Source organism: Anthonomus grandis, chromosome 22 (assembly GCF_022605725.1).
Source record: "Anthonomus grandis grandis chromosome 22, icAntGran1.3, whole genome shotgun sequence".
NCBI classification, from domain to species: Eukaryota; Metazoa; Arthropoda; class Insecta; order Coleoptera; family Curculionidae; genus Anthonomus; species Anthonomus grandis.
The window spans coordinates 16,183,448-16,200,809 of NC_065567.1; the positions used below are offsets into that span (position 1 = coordinate 16,183,448).

At 31.5% G+C, this 17,362-nt stretch overlaps 2 protein-coding genes across 6 annotated transcripts in view; one reads left to right on the forward strand and one right to left on the reverse strand.

Annotated features, from left to right (window-relative positions):
• LOC126749184 (aspartyl/asparaginyl beta-hydroxylase) overlaps window positions 1-17,362 on the reverse strand; it is a 64,492-nt gene that overhangs the window by 23,372 nt on the left and 23,758 nt on the right. The gene's annotated exons all lie outside the window — the stretch shown is intronic.
• On the forward strand, window positions 1,477-7,567 carry LOC126749187 (hairy/enhancer-of-split related with YRPW motif protein). The gene is made up of 3 exons (XM_050458871.1): window positions 1,477-3,197; window positions 5,244-5,461; window positions 6,661-7,567. The coding sequence occupies exons 1-3, from the start codon at window positions 3,043-3,045 to the stop codon at window positions 7,269-7,271; spliced, it is 984 nt and encodes a 327-aa protein (XP_050314828.1). The 5' UTR covers window positions 1,477-3,042; the 3' UTR covers window positions 7,272-7,567.

A 17,362-nucleotide genomic window follows, 5' to 3' on the forward strand; every position in this document is an offset into this window, starting at 1 on the left:
TAATGGTAAGGGCGGACTTCTTGGCGTTCTACATTTCTTTGTTTATTGGCTGCCATTACTGCCTTTGACCAGGCCTGATTTTAATGTCAGATAAGATATTGTTCCGGTGAGGTTTGTCTTTTGTAGGATTTTTTCACTAATTTAGATAAGATTATTCTAACTGGTCACAGCTTCTGTCTATACATTGGTATTTTTTGATGTTGATATATGTCATCATATTTTTGTCACTTTTACCATGTTTATCATTTATCTTCATTTATCTTCACTTTTACCATGTTTAGAAATCCTCTTAGACCTTCAGGGTGAGTGCTATCGTGCTATTGTATATACCGATCTATACTATAGGCTATAGTATAGATCGGTCATTTGTCTTTTAGATTTTTGATTTTGTATGTTGTGCTGAATTACGTCAATTGGTCGAAACGTTTCCTTCGTCTCTTCTTTTCCTTGAAAACTCTTGCTGAAGAAAAAATGTTCAAGAAAAGAGCATGAGCCAGCCAACCTGAGCAAGGTGATTTTTTTAGCAAAGTATGTATATAATATTCAATTATTAATCCATAATTCTTACCTGGTAATACATTCTCAAGTTGAGTTGCGAAGGAAGAAAGAATCTCAACCATTGAATTAAAATAGTTTTATAATGTAATTCATAAAGTAGGACTTTATTTATATTCGTAAGGTGTAAAATTCTTATAAGAAAAAAACGTGTAGATTCTGTTAAGAAAAAAATATATTTAAATAATATATTAAGTAATTTGTAAGCTTTTTGAAATTGCGATAAGTAGATAAAAATCGTAAATATAATTTCAATCAGTATTAAATTAATATAATAATAATAATAATAAAAATAATGATAGTGAAATTCTTCTTAAGGTGCTTTGAAATCTATCGCACTTCTAAATTACAAGTTAAGTACGCTTGTTAATTTGTAAATTATATGAATTCTGAAAAAAGTCATTAGAGAACCCGATCCTGACATAAATAATTAAAAGACTTAACGGTAAGAACCCTCTGCTTGGATGTAAAATGTAACTAATTAATATTTTGAAATTTACAGTAGCAAATTGGATTATTGGACGTGCCTAATGAAGCTGGAGTTTGGTGGAGTGTCCCATGTTACCCAGAGTAACACTGAGTTACACAGAGTAACACTGAGGAGGTTGGGAGGTGTATACTTTTGTTCATCACTGATCTGTGTATTACTGAGGGTTTGCATTAACTAGCAACTCAATCATTTACTTCACTCATCCACCAACTCAAGGTATTGCTTAATTTAATGATGAAACTTAATATAGGTCCTGAAATCACCATATATCTCTATCAATCATATGCTTTTCGTTTTAGTGTATTATGGTTTAAATCTTTTTTAAAAATTTATGTACCTACCGGCTGTCCCAAATATTTACCGACAATATTAAAGTGGTGACAAGGGACATCAGAACAAATATATTGTGTCTAGTAAATATATGTTTGAAGATGAGCTGTTTGGGCTCTACAACAAAAAAACTGTTGTGCGCATTAACTGAATCGCTATTTACAGTGCAGAACACATTTATTAATCATCAGCATTCTGAATATTCCGAGCTTAGGATCGTCAGAAACTTTATTTTTTGGGATTAGTTGACATTTTTCATAGTAACATTTTCATCAACTTGCATTAATTTAAAGTTTGCATTAAAATGGAAAATAATTTCTCATTTGAAGTACTTGCAGATATGAACCTGGCTTACGAGCTCTTGTGCAATGGAAGTAAAGCGGCTCGCTTGTATGAAGTGAGATATCCAAATTGTAGGCATCATACAACCTTTTCTTCTATCCATCGTCGCCTTGGAGAGACTGGGTCACTAAGACGTCCTGGTGAGGCTTGTCGGCCACGAACAGCTCGTACAGGTTAGGTTGAAGAAGAAGCATTACATCATGTGGAACGAAATCAATCTACAAGTGTTCGTGCAATTGCACACCAGTATATATCATCGAGTAATTCGGAAAAGGAACCTCCAGGAACAACTTTTGGACAACTTTGAACATACAAGCTTAAAATCCCCAAGATCGTATGGTTTTTGAATCGTAACGAAGCTGATTTCGAAAGAATATTGTTTTCAGATGAGGCATGTTTTACGCGCGATGGTTACTTCAATACCAGAAAAGCCTATTTGCCTCGATTATGCCGAAACATCCCTATAAATCTTACAAATAACATGTGGTTTCAACATAACGGGGCACTTCCACATTTTGTGCAAACGTGCGCTAGTATTTAGATCAGCGATCGTTCGAGATCTAACGATGGATTGGAATAGGAGGTTCCGTTGCCTGACCCGCACGTTCTCCTGATCTGAACCCCGTATATTTTTTCCTTTGGAGTGATCTGCAAAGTTTGGTCTTCGAAATATAATAATATATATAATAATGATTAAGCCGCACTGTAAACAGCGCTTCAGTTAATGAGCAAAGTAACACTAGAGCCCAAACGGCTCATTTGCGGGCATATGTTTACTGGACAAAAAATATTTGTTTTGATGTCCCCTACCACCCTTTGAAGTTTGTCGGTATATTGTTTTATGTAAAGGTAAAACAGCAAATAGTAACTAAAAATTCTACAGATTGAAATAACGTAAGTACAGTTCATATATTCTTTTTAGTTTTTTAGGCGGTATGCTATCCGAATAATGTTATGACTTCGTGGGTTTATTTCTCACAATTTTACATCTCTCTGTTATTGCATTCCTGTCAATTAAATATTGCTTTGGATAAACCCTTTTTAATATGGTGTACTAGGCAACATCGGCGAGCCCTATATTCACCCCATGGTGGCTCGTGAGGGTAAAGGCGGTCGCGTGGGCCCCAACTACCCGGCGTGGGGATGAAAGTGGGGGTAAAAACGTGACCGAGCGCCGTTTGGGCCGTCGTTTGATCAACAGGGTAAAACACTTTCGCCATACGAACTGTCGCTGATACACGCGCACCGCATCAGCTGACGGTCGTTTTGACACGCGACTTCGCTTCCGATTTTTCCAATTTTCTTTCTCTGTGATTAAAGTGACCATGGACCATTCGTTATCGCAGAACAACTCGTTACATTGGGGATATTCGTCTCCTAACACTGCCTCCTCTTGGCAGCCGGTTACGAGAGGTACCAAAAGACCTCTATCTGAAAGTGATTGTGATGATGTTTATTCAGAGGAATCATCTAAAGACCAGTAAGTTTTTTTTGTGATAAACCTTCAACTTTTTAAAAATAATTTCATAAAATGTTCAAGTTTCAAATTTTTTTTTAATAATGTTAAACAAATAAGGACACACAAAAATAAAATATAAAGTTGACAATAATAAGTGACAATTTCTAGTATAAAAATATATATGTATATAGTATATTAGGAAGAGGAAAATTAAATTTTAAAAATCACTTTAATATTCTCTTACTTTTTATTTTTTTTTTAATATTCATTTTAACTATGTTACCAACTATTTTAACGAATATAAAATAAAAATCTTATGTTAAAAAAAATTGTAAATTATTTTTCTTGTGATAAACATTTTTTTTTAATTTAATAAAATGTTTTTAATTTTTTTTTAATGATTATTCTGTTTAAACAAGTAAGGACGCAGAAAAAGTATAATATAAAGTTGCCAATAATAAATGAAAATTCTTATTATAAAAATATATACCTAATATATTAAGTTTGTGAAAAAGGAATTTTCAAAATCACTTTAATATTTTAAAAAAATATCCTTTAAATTCTGTTTTTTTTGTTAATATTTAACACAATTTTAACTATATTCATTTGTAAAAGTAGTATATAGAAGTTTAATATTTTAAACATTTTATTTAGATTTTTTTTATTTTAATTTATTATAGAATTTTATATTTAAATGCAATTTAAACAAAATTCGCGTACACGGAATAATATTACACAAAATTAAGAAAAATAAAATAAATTTTAAAGTTAAAAAATAAATTATCTATAACATTTTTAAAATGCCCTTATATATTCTCTGTTTTTATTTATAATATTAATTTTAATTATATACATATATAAGAAGTAATATAAAAAATACTATTTTAAGATATAAACTTTTTATATGTATTTAAAATTTCTATTTTATCATTTCTTTTAATTACATATATTTGGAAAAATTATTTTAAGATTTTAAACTTTTATTTTTATATCGATTTTTTATTTAAATTTATTATAGAATTTTATATTTAAATATAATCTAAATAAAATACGCGCACACTGATTAATATTACACAAAATTAAGAAAAAAATATAATTTTGTTGTTAATTTAAAATATTTCTAATGACAGCCAAACAAATAAAGACGCAGAAAAAATGAATCAATTTTAAACTTAAGAAATAGTATACAAAAAAAAAGGCCATAATTTCTAAAATGTGGTATACTAGTATGTGATAAAGGAAAATGAAAATTACTTATAACATTTTTAATTTAATTATTTATAAAAGAAAGCAATATAAAAAATACCATTTTATGATGCTAAACTTCTTAAATCCTTTATTTATTCTGCTATTTTATGTTTAAATATGGTGATTTGAGACAAAATATTAAATTATCTAAAAAAGTCTAGTTGTAATTTAATATTCAAAATAAAAGTTACATATTTATATAGTTATATATATATATATCTTTATATAATAGTTATGAACAAATATTTTTAAAAATTAACTTTTCATTGAAATAATATAAGAACCACTTTTTTTAATTATATACATTTGGAAAAAATATTTAAAGTTAAAATTTTTTAAACTCTTTATATCAAGCTGATTGAGTTGGATCTGGGATCAACTAAACTCAGGTTTCTGATTTTAATACTACCGACGTCTCGGCCTACATTAGGACATCCTCAGCACGATAAGAGGCCGAAACGTCGACAATATTAAAATCAAAAACCTCAGTTTTATTTGACCCCAGATCCAACTCAATTAGCGCGAATTTTTTATATCGATTTTTATACTTTAATTTATAATAGAATCTGGAAACAAAAAAAATTAATTAAAAAAAAATCCCAAAATTTAAAGTCTCTAAAGTAAATAATATTAAAATTCCTCCTTTTCTTTTATTAAAAGGCGCCTTCTTAGTAACATTTACACACCTAAAAAAATATATATATAATACTCTCTTTTTTGAGGTTTCCTGTATATACAGAATGACAATTTATTTATTAATTCATACAAAATTTAATAAAATGATAGTTTTATTCAAACTAATCCTTCTCTTCCTTCCAGATGTACATCTCCAGGTGAAACAGATAGTTGTCAAATGCTCTCACGGAAAAAACGACGAGGAGTAATCGAAAAGAAACGCCGTGACAGGATTAATATGTCACTCTCAGAACTAAAAAGACTTGTCCCAAGTGCCTTTGAAAAACAGGGTTCAGCTAAGCTTGAAAAAGCTGAAATCTTACAAATGACTGTGGACCATTTAAAAATGCTTCATGCCAAAGGTAGGTTTGCATATTTTTTTTTTAAAGAAGCATGTCTAACAGATGAATCAGGCATCATAAATGGAGATCAAGTAGATGTCCCTGATAAATGTTTTAAATAATATATTGCCTATAAGTAAAAAATTTTATCAAAATTTACAGCGTAAACATTATACAGAGCACGCTGTAATAAATTCCATGTAATTATTAAATCCCTTCCTAAGCTGTTTATTTTTTTACTTCCCAAAATATGTGTCGGTTATTACCATCAATTTGATTATAACTAATTTGCTTATCAAAAATGCCTTATCATAAGGGCCGTAATATAGCGGTGTTAATTCCTAAATGTGGGGTGTAAAAACATACGGTTCTGTGTGTACGAAAACCTGTTGCCCTTATTCGCTATCACAACGTTCCCACGAGGTTAGCAAATAGTCCATGCGGTACAAATGCGCAGCTGGTCCCTCTATATTCCCACGCCACTTCTTTCAAACCCTTTTTATTCGTTTTTCCACCTGCTAGAACACCGCATATTTTTGTTTTATTTTTTTTTTACTCGGCTCAGCCCACATTTTATAAATGGGTGACTATTTCCTTTGCTGTCACTTATTATTTGCATCCTTCTTATAATTTGCAATTTGATATGATATTAACATGTTAAATTAAGGGTCTAATTAAGGGTTAAACATTACGAAACTTTGCATAATAATCAATGGAAACTGCTTTTTTTATGCTATTATTGTTTTACCATTAACAAGAACTAACCCTTAAATTTCGGCATTTTTAAGGTGACTGTCTCACAATAGCAATCTCACCAAGATAAAAACTTTATGCATACCAATTGTTTAATGAAAATTATTTTAACATTAAATATTCAATTTATTTAGTCTCAGTTTAATTTAAAGCTTTGTTGGCGAATCATTGCAATATGTGTCTAAAACATATTTTACCAATACAAACAAAATTTTATACGTTTATTGTGCAAATTATGAATCATTTGCTATTTCATTAAACATATCCCATTTGTGCAATAATAAAACCTTATACTTTTACCCAAAAAACTTTCAAATGAATCACATTCAGTGTCCCCATGTTCGATGTTTACGTGATAATTAACACGATGTTCCCAAACATGCATGACATCAATGTTTCTGTTTTTACGTCCATAAAAAATATGAAATCAATAACTCGTATTAATATGGTTATTTTTCTTGTTCCAGGACTGGACTCCTTCTCTTTTGACCCTCATAAGTATGCTGTTGATTACCACGGCATGGGTTTCAGGGAGTGTTTAGCAGAAGTAACTAGATATCTTGAAAGAATCGAGGGTATGGATGCTCAGAACCCCATGCGTTTAAGGCTAACCTCACATTTACAGTGCTGCGCAGCACAAAAAGAATTGGCATTAAAGCAAGCTGCCACACCATGGAGCTATGGCAGTTCTCAATCATATCCACCTCCATTAAATCCTCTCTCATCTCCCAACCACTCAAATCTAAATCCTCATCAGCCTCCGCCACTTCCACCGGTAGTTCATCACCAAAACATGCATCATGATTTGGGACACTATGATGTTTCAACTTCTTGTGCGCAGAGCATACCGCCAGTGCCTTCTAGTGATAATAGTCGCCTGGCTCCCCCATCCACTTCCTTACTTACACCATTAACTACTACGACATCGTCTGCTCTTGCTTATAGCCCTCATCATCAGTACCCTCCACCAGTTAATACTTTTGGATTACCACCAAGTCACCACCAGAACTACAGCCAGATTCCTACGTCTCAGGGGATGAAACCTTATAGGCCGTGGGGGGCAGAAGTTGCCTACTGATTTATAAAGTGTATATAGAGAGTGTATAAAAGAGTTTTATTTTATATAAAAAAGATTATATTATTAAAGTGACCTCACAAGTTGTGCCTGTTGCCCTTTTATAGTGTAAGGAGTTTTGAACATATCAGGAAAATTTGATAAGAAGTGATACATCAGACAAAGTATTTTTTGTGATATTTCGGATTTAAAAAAGTGTCAACAATCTGGTCAAAAGTGATAAATAAGCACAAGCACAGTAGAGGCTTTAGTCATTTTCTGTACCTAATAGGTTTAATTTATTTTGTACATATTTCTTTACTAAAGAGTGTCAAGAGACAATGTATTTTTGTAAATATATACAATTTACCTCATATACATATGTGAGAAGTATGTGATTTTTTTGAATTAAAAAGAAAAATAAAATATTTTTTGAATTATGCAACTCTTTTCTTTTTCCTTAGACCTTGACCTAAATCTCTGCATATTATGAAATTTTTTAAAATTGAATGGCTCGAAAAATTAATTGTTTACAGAATTCATTAATAAAATTAACAAACACCAGTAAATTAAAAACAATGCCCTTCAGATAAAAGTGTAAACGTCAAGGTTCCTAATAACAGTTACAGCTTTGCTACAAGGACTTTTCTATGTGATTTTTATTTAAACACATGTTTTTACAAATAAGATAATAAATTTAATGTAAATTATATTGTTTAAGTAATGTGACGAGTTCCCAAGGGAAATAGTAAAATTCAAAGAAATTTCGTTATTTATTCATGCGTATAAAATATTTTTAAATACAGGGTACTATAAAATTATAAATTCTAATTTCAAAAAGTTTTCTAATAAAATTTAAAGACTTTTTTTTTAAATTAAACTATTGCTTGAAACAGGTTTATTAATTTATGAGATTCTAAAATACTTAGAATCTGAACAAAAAACATTTATTTTTGTCTAAATATTAAAAAATCCTTTTTTACTACCCAAAATAATTCAGACCTAATATAACCAATATCAAACAATATTTATCAATATTTCGGATTGCGGCAATTTAAAAATAAAAAATACATCTTTATTAGATTCAAATTTCAAAACCTTTTATGATATTTTCGCAAACTTATGAAATTTTTTTCATCAGAATCTTTCGTTTATTATGTGCTATTGTCAAGATGATTTTTCTAACACACTTCGCACATACAGGTGATACTAAATACAAGGACGTAGTCAAATATTTTAAGAAATGCCTTATATTTCCATGGAATGGCTCATCCTTAAGATTTGAAGGTTTTTGGAAGATTGCCCATTGGTACGGAACGTTGGGAGCGTTCTCTTACCTTCCTTTGTTTCAGTTGGTTGTTCTGTTGTTCAGGGATAAAATCTTCTCAAGGCATTCGCTTATCAGTGTGTTGCTCGTTATTCATGAACTTTAACAAGTGTTTTCTCCAGTCGTCCCATGAGAAGTTCCTTTTCATTTTTCTTTCAGATTAGCCAAATGATCGTAGAGTTCACGTTGCCTTTCCTATGACAGTACCCAGACGTGACGCCACTTGTATAGGAATTTGATACGTGGCAAACGGAATTCTGAATCGATTCGTCCTTTTCCTTTCCTGAGATCGTTTCGAGCCTTAACAATTTTCACCCTCTTGGCCTTGCAAACCTTATTGACTTCTACCTGCTTCCTTTGGACGTTCTCCATAAACTCCATGTGGTCCACAATAAGGTGCTCGGTCGTGGAAATATCCATCGGCGACTCTTTCTTATTCAGTGCGATCAGAGTGAGTATTCTCAAAGCTCAGGAGACACTGAATAGGCTCCTCCAAGGTTTCATCTATATTACGCAACGGCTGCATATACGCGGAGATCTTAATGACGCCGCAACACTCACTGCGAGACCTTTTGATTATGTTGATGAAATCTGAATGGGCCTGGGACTAAATATTGTGAGCTAAGTTGGTCTGGTCATTTTCGATTCACATCCGAAGTTTCATTTCGGCATCGCTTAGCCAATTTTGAGGATCATGTTTACTGAGTTATGAGGCTTTTAGTTTTCTTGAGGGCCTCATGCAAACGATCAGTTTTCAAATTGGTTAATCCAGTAACAGATTCGGACTCTCACGACGGACTCCATTTGATCATTACGCTGCTCCAGCTCCTTCTCGAACTGTCTGTGAATATCAATCAGATGAGTGACAGTGTCCCAATCTTCGTGCACTGGACTGTCTTGTGACAACTCCTTTTCGGCTTTCTTTAGACACTCATCCATTATTAAAGTTTAAAAATACTGTTAGAAACTGCCTAAAAAATATCGAAAATTCATCAAAAAATTAATTTTGACCAGGGATCACAATAAGTAAACTCGCAATCAAGAAAATAAAAGAAAATTAATGAGGAAGAACCTTTCAAATGACACTTAATCTGCATAGTTCTTCGACCTGAAATGTGGCTTTCGATTTTGGCGTGTCTAATATCATAGAAACTATCATTGTCATAGAAACTTTCTACTCGTTATACTATAGGGTAGTACTTCGTGTGTCACCGTTTATCTAGCCAACCCATGCTTGTTTTCGCGTGTCTCCTGAATTCCTGCTGGAAGACTTTCGTCAAAATTGGTATATTGTCTGCGATCATTTTATTCAAACCAACTTATGAGCCTTCATCTATGCTCTACGAAGGGAGACTCAAGGTATTAAAATCTAGATGACGAGTGTAACGTTGGATTATATTTCACTTATGAATTAAGAAGCAGGAAAAAGTTTCCTCTTGAAAACAAAAATGATGGGGTCGAGCATTTATCATGATTGAGCATTGAGACATAGATAAATTTTGCACCAAAATTGACTTACCTGGTTGTAGCAGCGAAAAAAAGATATGCGAACAAATAATGATGATCGTGGACACCAAGACCATCTGAGAAACCTTTAAAATAATAGCAGGAATGTGAGGCAGCTCAAGATTTTATTGGAGACTGAAAAAATTGTATGGATGAACAGAACTAACAAGTAAGTGTCGAAACCCATTAATATTCAAACCTTAATGTTAAGGATTTTCAATTCTAAAAGTAAATAAACCAGATATATCTCCGTAGGCTAAACTGCAGAAGCAATAAAAACTGCAAATAATTACTGCTTCCTTTACGATAAGGTTTATTCATATTTTAAAATGCCCCTAAGATATATCGCACCGCAAGCTAGTCATTGAGAATTATAATTAAAAGAATGCTGAATTGTGATTATAAGAATAATTTAAAAATGTTTGAAATATACATTTGGTCCTAAAAATCGTCATATGTATAAGATCTTATACAGATAAGGCAACAACTAACCTGATAATCAGAAAATTTACATTTTTAACATATTTGAACTTTGTTACAAAGTTAAAGTATTATTTACACTTAATTAAGTCATCTGATGTCTAGAATAGAGAATCGGTCTGATACCCTCATCTTAAGTTTTCAAGTCACTAAGTTTTGCAGATGATGTTTATATATGTTCTTGTTTTGATTTTGGAGATTTACAAATAAAATAAAAACTGTACTAAATTATTCATTTATTCATCATGTCCAACTGAATAATCTACACTTTTAAGCTTATCTAAAGCATGTATTATATGAATTGTTCTTGGGACGTTACAATTGTTGTACATATTGATTAATTATACATATTTGGTATAAATAAAGATGAGCTATTTCGTATTTTTATCAATACATTTTTTGCCTTACAAAGGGAAAAGTTTTATTAGAAGGTTTTCTGTAAGGTTTCTCCGAGAACACCCCGTAGTTTATCAAATATTCAAACAGACAATGACACTCTCCTTAATTTTATGTATCATGTTCCTATACCTCACGTTTCTGAAAAAGGTTGATTAGCTTAATGTCTAATAAATAAAGATTTATTCCAACTCATGTTTTTAACACAAAAAAAACGTAAAAGAAATATTTTGATGAAGATCTCTATAGGAAAGTATTATGTAAAAAGATTCAGAAGGTTATAGGAAATTGAAACCTACAGGAATAATGTTTAGGATGTCCCGTTTAAGAAATTAAAAAATGATAATTCTCAATGGACGTTGTAATATATCAACCAAATGTTCGGAAAATGTATTTTAACCTCAAAAAATTCATAAAATTGCACAAAAATAAATTCTCATCGTATTTATTTTATCATATCATTTAATAATTGTTTTTAATCACAAGCTCTTTTGATTAAAGTTGAGACAAATGTGAAAAAGTTTTTGGCTTTTTGTTGCCTTTGAAAATTGCATTGCAACTGTTGCAAGATACAAATTAATTTCCCAAAATTATGCCAATTAATTTAATCAAAAACATAATGGTTTCCCAGTATTTATTAATAAAAAAATACTTAAGTGTTAAGACTCTAATCGCCAATGACTTATATATTTACTCTCCCACGCTTCTCCCACGAAAAACTAAAAAGCCTAATCCTCAAAAAAAGGAGGCAACCCTTTTCGGCATTTTCTGCAAATATAATCGCACTCGCACAAAGGGCAAGTGAGAGAGAAAATAGTAAAATGAAAATAATGTTGCTTTAAGACTGGTGCATGTATGCACAGCGCGGCGGGGTTTATAATATAATGATACCGTTGGGGTTGCTCGTGGGAAATCGTTTGCAAGTTAACTCTCATACAGTGGCACAAGGGCGACTGTCGACCGCCCTTTAGTCCGGCTCTTGACTATGGTCGCACACACGACGATCTCATTCAATAAATGTCACCCTCTTTTATTTTTAAAGGTTCTTTTCGATTGCGAATATTTTTAATATAAGGTGATATCCTGTAATGGTTTTCCAAATATTTTTTTATATTCAGGAAATTACTACTAAAAAAGCTTTACATTCATTCGAATAAATAAATAGGTCAGAAAGAAATACCAGAGTGACCTGTTGTCACACTTCACTATCACTTAACTTGACGTGACGTGTGAAGCAGCCTTTCCGAAATTATTTATCCAGTGCATCCCTAAAATAGTGGATAAATTCAGTAAAAATGAAATGGACCATTTCTGAAAAAAGGCTCCATTTTGCTGAAAAAAAAGATCACGTTGGTGCATGTCGGGTTTTTGCAAGTCCGGATACAAAATTATCAGAGCGGAGATAAGATCATTTTGAAGAAAGTCCAAATACCTCTCACCAGTGAGAGTGTCACCAAATAAGTAAGGTCCTAAAACTCTTCCTTCCACTATACTTCACCACATATTGACTTTTTGAGAGTGTTGTGAACAAATGAGGTTTTCGGTCGCACAGTATCGACAATTCTGTCTGTTCACATGGCCGTTTAGAGTAAACGTTGCTTCGTCAGAAAATATTTTCCGTTTAACAAAATTATTGTTATTATTACATAATTGCTGCATTTGCTACTTCACATGTAGAAGACTTACCATTGCAAGACCAGCTATGATGAAACTGGTAACACTTTAGAAACATTCGAATAACAACACAACCAAAATTATGCAATAATTTTTTCCATAGCCTTTTTCCATCAGCCGCGTGTCAAAAATATCCTGGGTTGAACATTGAACAAATATATCAGTACTACAACTCAAAGTAAAAGATATACCGCTTAAAAAATGCAACAGAGATATTTGCAATATTTTGGCCACATTGCCAGAGGAACAGGTACGATGGAAAGACTGATAATTGAGCACAGAGTTAAAGCAAAAGTGGCTAGGGAAAGATCTCCAAGCAGTTGGATGGATCAAACAAAAATAGTGATTAATCGAGGGATACACGAAGCCGAACAACTAGCCCACGACATAGAATGATAGAAGGTTTTCCTGTCAGCTGTTGTACATAAATGCCTTAACTTATCTGAAAACTCACCGTCCAAAACAATGTGAAAGAAAATTGCTCTTATTGTTACGACGTTGCTTTTTTATGATGATAGTAACTGCTCCAAGAGAAAATTTGGTTCTGTACTATACTTTTAGTACCTGGGGAGGCAATATATTTTATCTGAGTAAGTTTTGGATGTTTAGTGTAGTTGCCCTAGAAAAAATTTAAGTTTTTCACCAGTTGGTCCAAATTCTAATCGTCCAATATCTGATTATCCTCCTTTTAAAGCCCTCCGTCCATCTCTGCATTTAATGACTTTAACATAATTACTAGTAAATGCTTAAGATAGAACGACAAATATACGAATGCCTAATTAAATACCTTTTTAAAACCATCATATTTTTTAAGCGATCAGTCTCTCAGTAATCACTGCTTGGAGAATCTTAAACCCTTTGTAAGACAAAATGCGATTTAAATAATCAAAATTAGAAGAGTCAAAGTTTTGATTGTCTGTCACTGTAAAATGACAGGCATTCAGTATTATCAATGCTGAATGTAAAATATATCATATTTGCTTGAAGAAATGGTCTGTTGATTGAATAGTTTCTATTTAGATTATGGAGTATTGGTCTAATATCATTGGAATTTTAATTAGATGTTTTTAGTAAAATAAATGATTACGGTTGCCAGTGTTAAAAGCATTTTAACGATCAATATTACTTAAATATAGTATTAATATAGTCGTCCTTCATATTACTAGCAATATTTAAAAGTAATAATGTTTTAGCTATAGTATTGATATTCTTTGAAGAGCCAGGAATGTTTTCATCATTTATCACTGGGCCAAACAAACGAAAAAGGGTAACAAAGGGTTATCCACTTTATGGTATTAAGAATTCCTTTGAAATCTATGCCAATTGGAATTGTATGTTTGCTCAGTTGGTTTCTAGAGTGTACATTAAATCAGAACAACAGCATTTTTTAGATATTAGATATATGAATAATTTCACATGGTCACTGAATATTTTGATAAAATGTTTCAGAAATGTTCAAATTGCTGATACAGGTCATTCCTAGAATATTTTTGAATAGGTGCTTCAAAAAAGTGATAGAATTAAGTCTTACGGAATATATTGTACTTTTAAGAACCCGATATAAACTATATTTTACGAATTAAAACAATTATTCACAAAATCGAGAAAATGTAAATTTTAAACTTTGGGATGTCATATCGTTTAGTCAAGAAATTACTCCAAACAAAACCTAGTTAAAAATACTTTAACAAAATATACCTGAATTTAACAGCGGGACACCCTATGTCGACTCATTAAATAGTCTTTGTAAAAAACTTTTGGCAAAACATAAAACTCGTAAAACTGGAACAATTGAAAAGGGTTGTATGGCCGACAAGATTTGCAAATAAGTGCGTAGAAATGCAACCCCTAAATGATAAAACCTGTTCCCTAACAGTGCATCCTATGAGCCGTGAAAAAGGACAGTAATGAGTTGACCAGTGTCCACAATGGTCCAGCCCTACTAATGCCAATATCGGCGAAAAATATTAGATTTTTTTTGCTTCATTATTTTAGACGACCGTTATTTTACACTGGTGTGTGCACGTGTTCTTTTAGTTCGAAGCCTTTACCGGAAACCCATTGCCTTTATGTTTTATTAAAATGTTTCATGAAAGGGCCATGAAAGAATGAATAATTTTAAACTACAAATACGCCTCCAAAACCAAATTCTTGACAAAAAAAATAGGACAATTTATGTTTTACGTCAGACACATCAAATCCAATTATCGCGGCTGTCAATCAGAGCTTATTAAGCTGTATTTAAGAAAATTAATGTCTGACAAATTAGCGCTAAACGTACCTAGTTTACATTTTTTGTTTTACCACACACGTAAATTAACGCACCTCAAGCTATATAGTTAATAATACTATTATACACTGATTTGCATATGAGAATGACCAAAACAAGGTAGAGTGAACAATATTTCAGCAAGTTTATTTCCGCGGTTGCGGTGAACTATATCAATTTTATGCAAATGCGAGAAATATGCATTGAGGGTATATTTTGATTCCAGTATCCCCTTTTTTCGCTCTACTGGCCTTGATAATGGCTTGTAACACCAACTATTTTTGTCAGATTGTATAAATCAAATTTAGTAAGTATTTTTCGCGACAAAAGCTATATATACTTTTGGACATGGGTGGTTTAACATATCGTTCAACATATTGGACGTATAAATCTTAATGTAATAATGATATACATATCCAAAATGTACTTTTTTTTTGGAATCGTTATATTTTTTGTATAAGGGTGGATTGGCAGCCATAAATCGATTTATTTTGAAAATGTTTCCTAAAATATGGAAATTAGTATACCATTAAATTTCATGATTGGAGTTACCAGCAAATTATTTGCTACCTGAACCTAAAAAGATGAACTATAAAAAATAAATTAAATTATATGCTTTCACATAATAGAATGATATAAAATTGTCCGATAAATACGTGTGTGTGTGTGTGTATATATAGGGAAAAGACGTCATAGTAGCAGCACTATTATTTAACCCATATGCTAACCTCTATAAAAAAAATAAATGTTTTTGTTATTGAAAAGAACACGCAAAAAATGTCCAACACAGATTGTAGTGACGAAATAATATCATACTATTTTTTTACGTTTACAGCTTTATTGTTTTGTTTTTAATTATCAATTGAAAGCAATATACTATTGTTATTGGCAGTTAAAAATGCCATAAATCGTACGTTATAGCGCCAGATTGAATTAGACCAATGGTATAGTAGAGAAATAATCTGTTTTTGTTCAAATATTGTTATAGGATTAAAATTTATATGAAAAGTTAACCAGAAAGTAAAGATGGCTCATAATAAAAATTATGTTATTCCTATTATGTCAGTTAAGAGGTAGATAACATAAAAGTTTAAAATTGAAAAAAATTAAAATTGAAATTGTAAACACATTCTTAGACTTTTATCCAATTCAATAAATACATTTATTCAAAAATTGATGGTGCCTTGATGACACGTGTTCTGTCCAACTCATTGGCTTCGTCAGGACCAAACAAGGTTACTTCCTTTTTTTTACCCTCCTTAGCAATAATAAATTCTTCTCCAAATTTTTTTAAAATTTGAAATTCAGTTTACGATTTGGAATATTGCCGTAAAAAAGTGAATAGTTAACTGAGAGTTTGTTAGTGTAATGGTTTACAGCTTAATATTCAGCATTTTTACTTTGATGTGTCATGTTAAAATAAAGTCTTATGTGGTAACGTTTGGATAAGACCAATTTCGGAACCAACTGAAATAAGAACCAATATCAACTAAAGCATCAGTACATCGTCCTAGATTTCCATAATGCATCTGCGAGAATTATTAATTCGTACTTTAATGAGAAACTTCAACAGCAGAACAGAACTACTCAAACCTTTAAACTTTCAAAAGCAATTATCTTCATCTTTTAAAAAATTGCTTATTACTTTACTATGGAAGCAAGAGGAGTAAAAATGAAAAGTACTCCCACCATGATAGTTGTTCCTTTGAACTGTTGAAATTCTTATACTTCCCAAAATATTTAGTCTTTATCCTCAGTTTTAATCTTCTGCTGAAGAAGTCGTATCAAAGTAAAATGTGTCGTCGAAGAAGCACGTGTCGAGAGTAAAAATAAAGAGTTTTTTTAGTGTTTAAACTGTTTAGTGATTTGAGTTTAGAACATTGAAAGGCTAGAATTAGCATCGTCATGTACTATGGGCAGTTTGTTTGCATCATCTCTGATTTTGACAGGCACAAAACAGTACTAGTGTTCCTCTTTATTAAAATATAAGATACTCTATAAAGAAGTCAATATTCAAAATTAAATGAATGCAGATAACGTCCCTATATTAGAGAAAAAGGCAACAACATTGCATCGCTGCTTGATCGCATTGTTGATTTCACCGACACAATGAATCTTTACCAGTGACGTCGTCAAAAAAAATTTACATGATAAATATTTATTAATAATAGATTATGCTTTAAATGATTAACAATATTACCGTTTATGAACTCTTTATACGTTTTTTTAATGTACTTCATTAGAGTAAAGGTAGCTATCTAATAAAAAGCATTTTTATAGAAATGAAATATTTTATAATTATTATAGATTTCTTATTAAGTTTTTATTATTCTACGTTTATGATGATAGTATCATGTTGTTATGACAGTATCGATATTTACTTGTGAAAGAATCGGTTTAATATACCTTTTTTCTATGGTGCGGCATAAACGGTACAAGGTTACCATCGTCACAATTCACAAA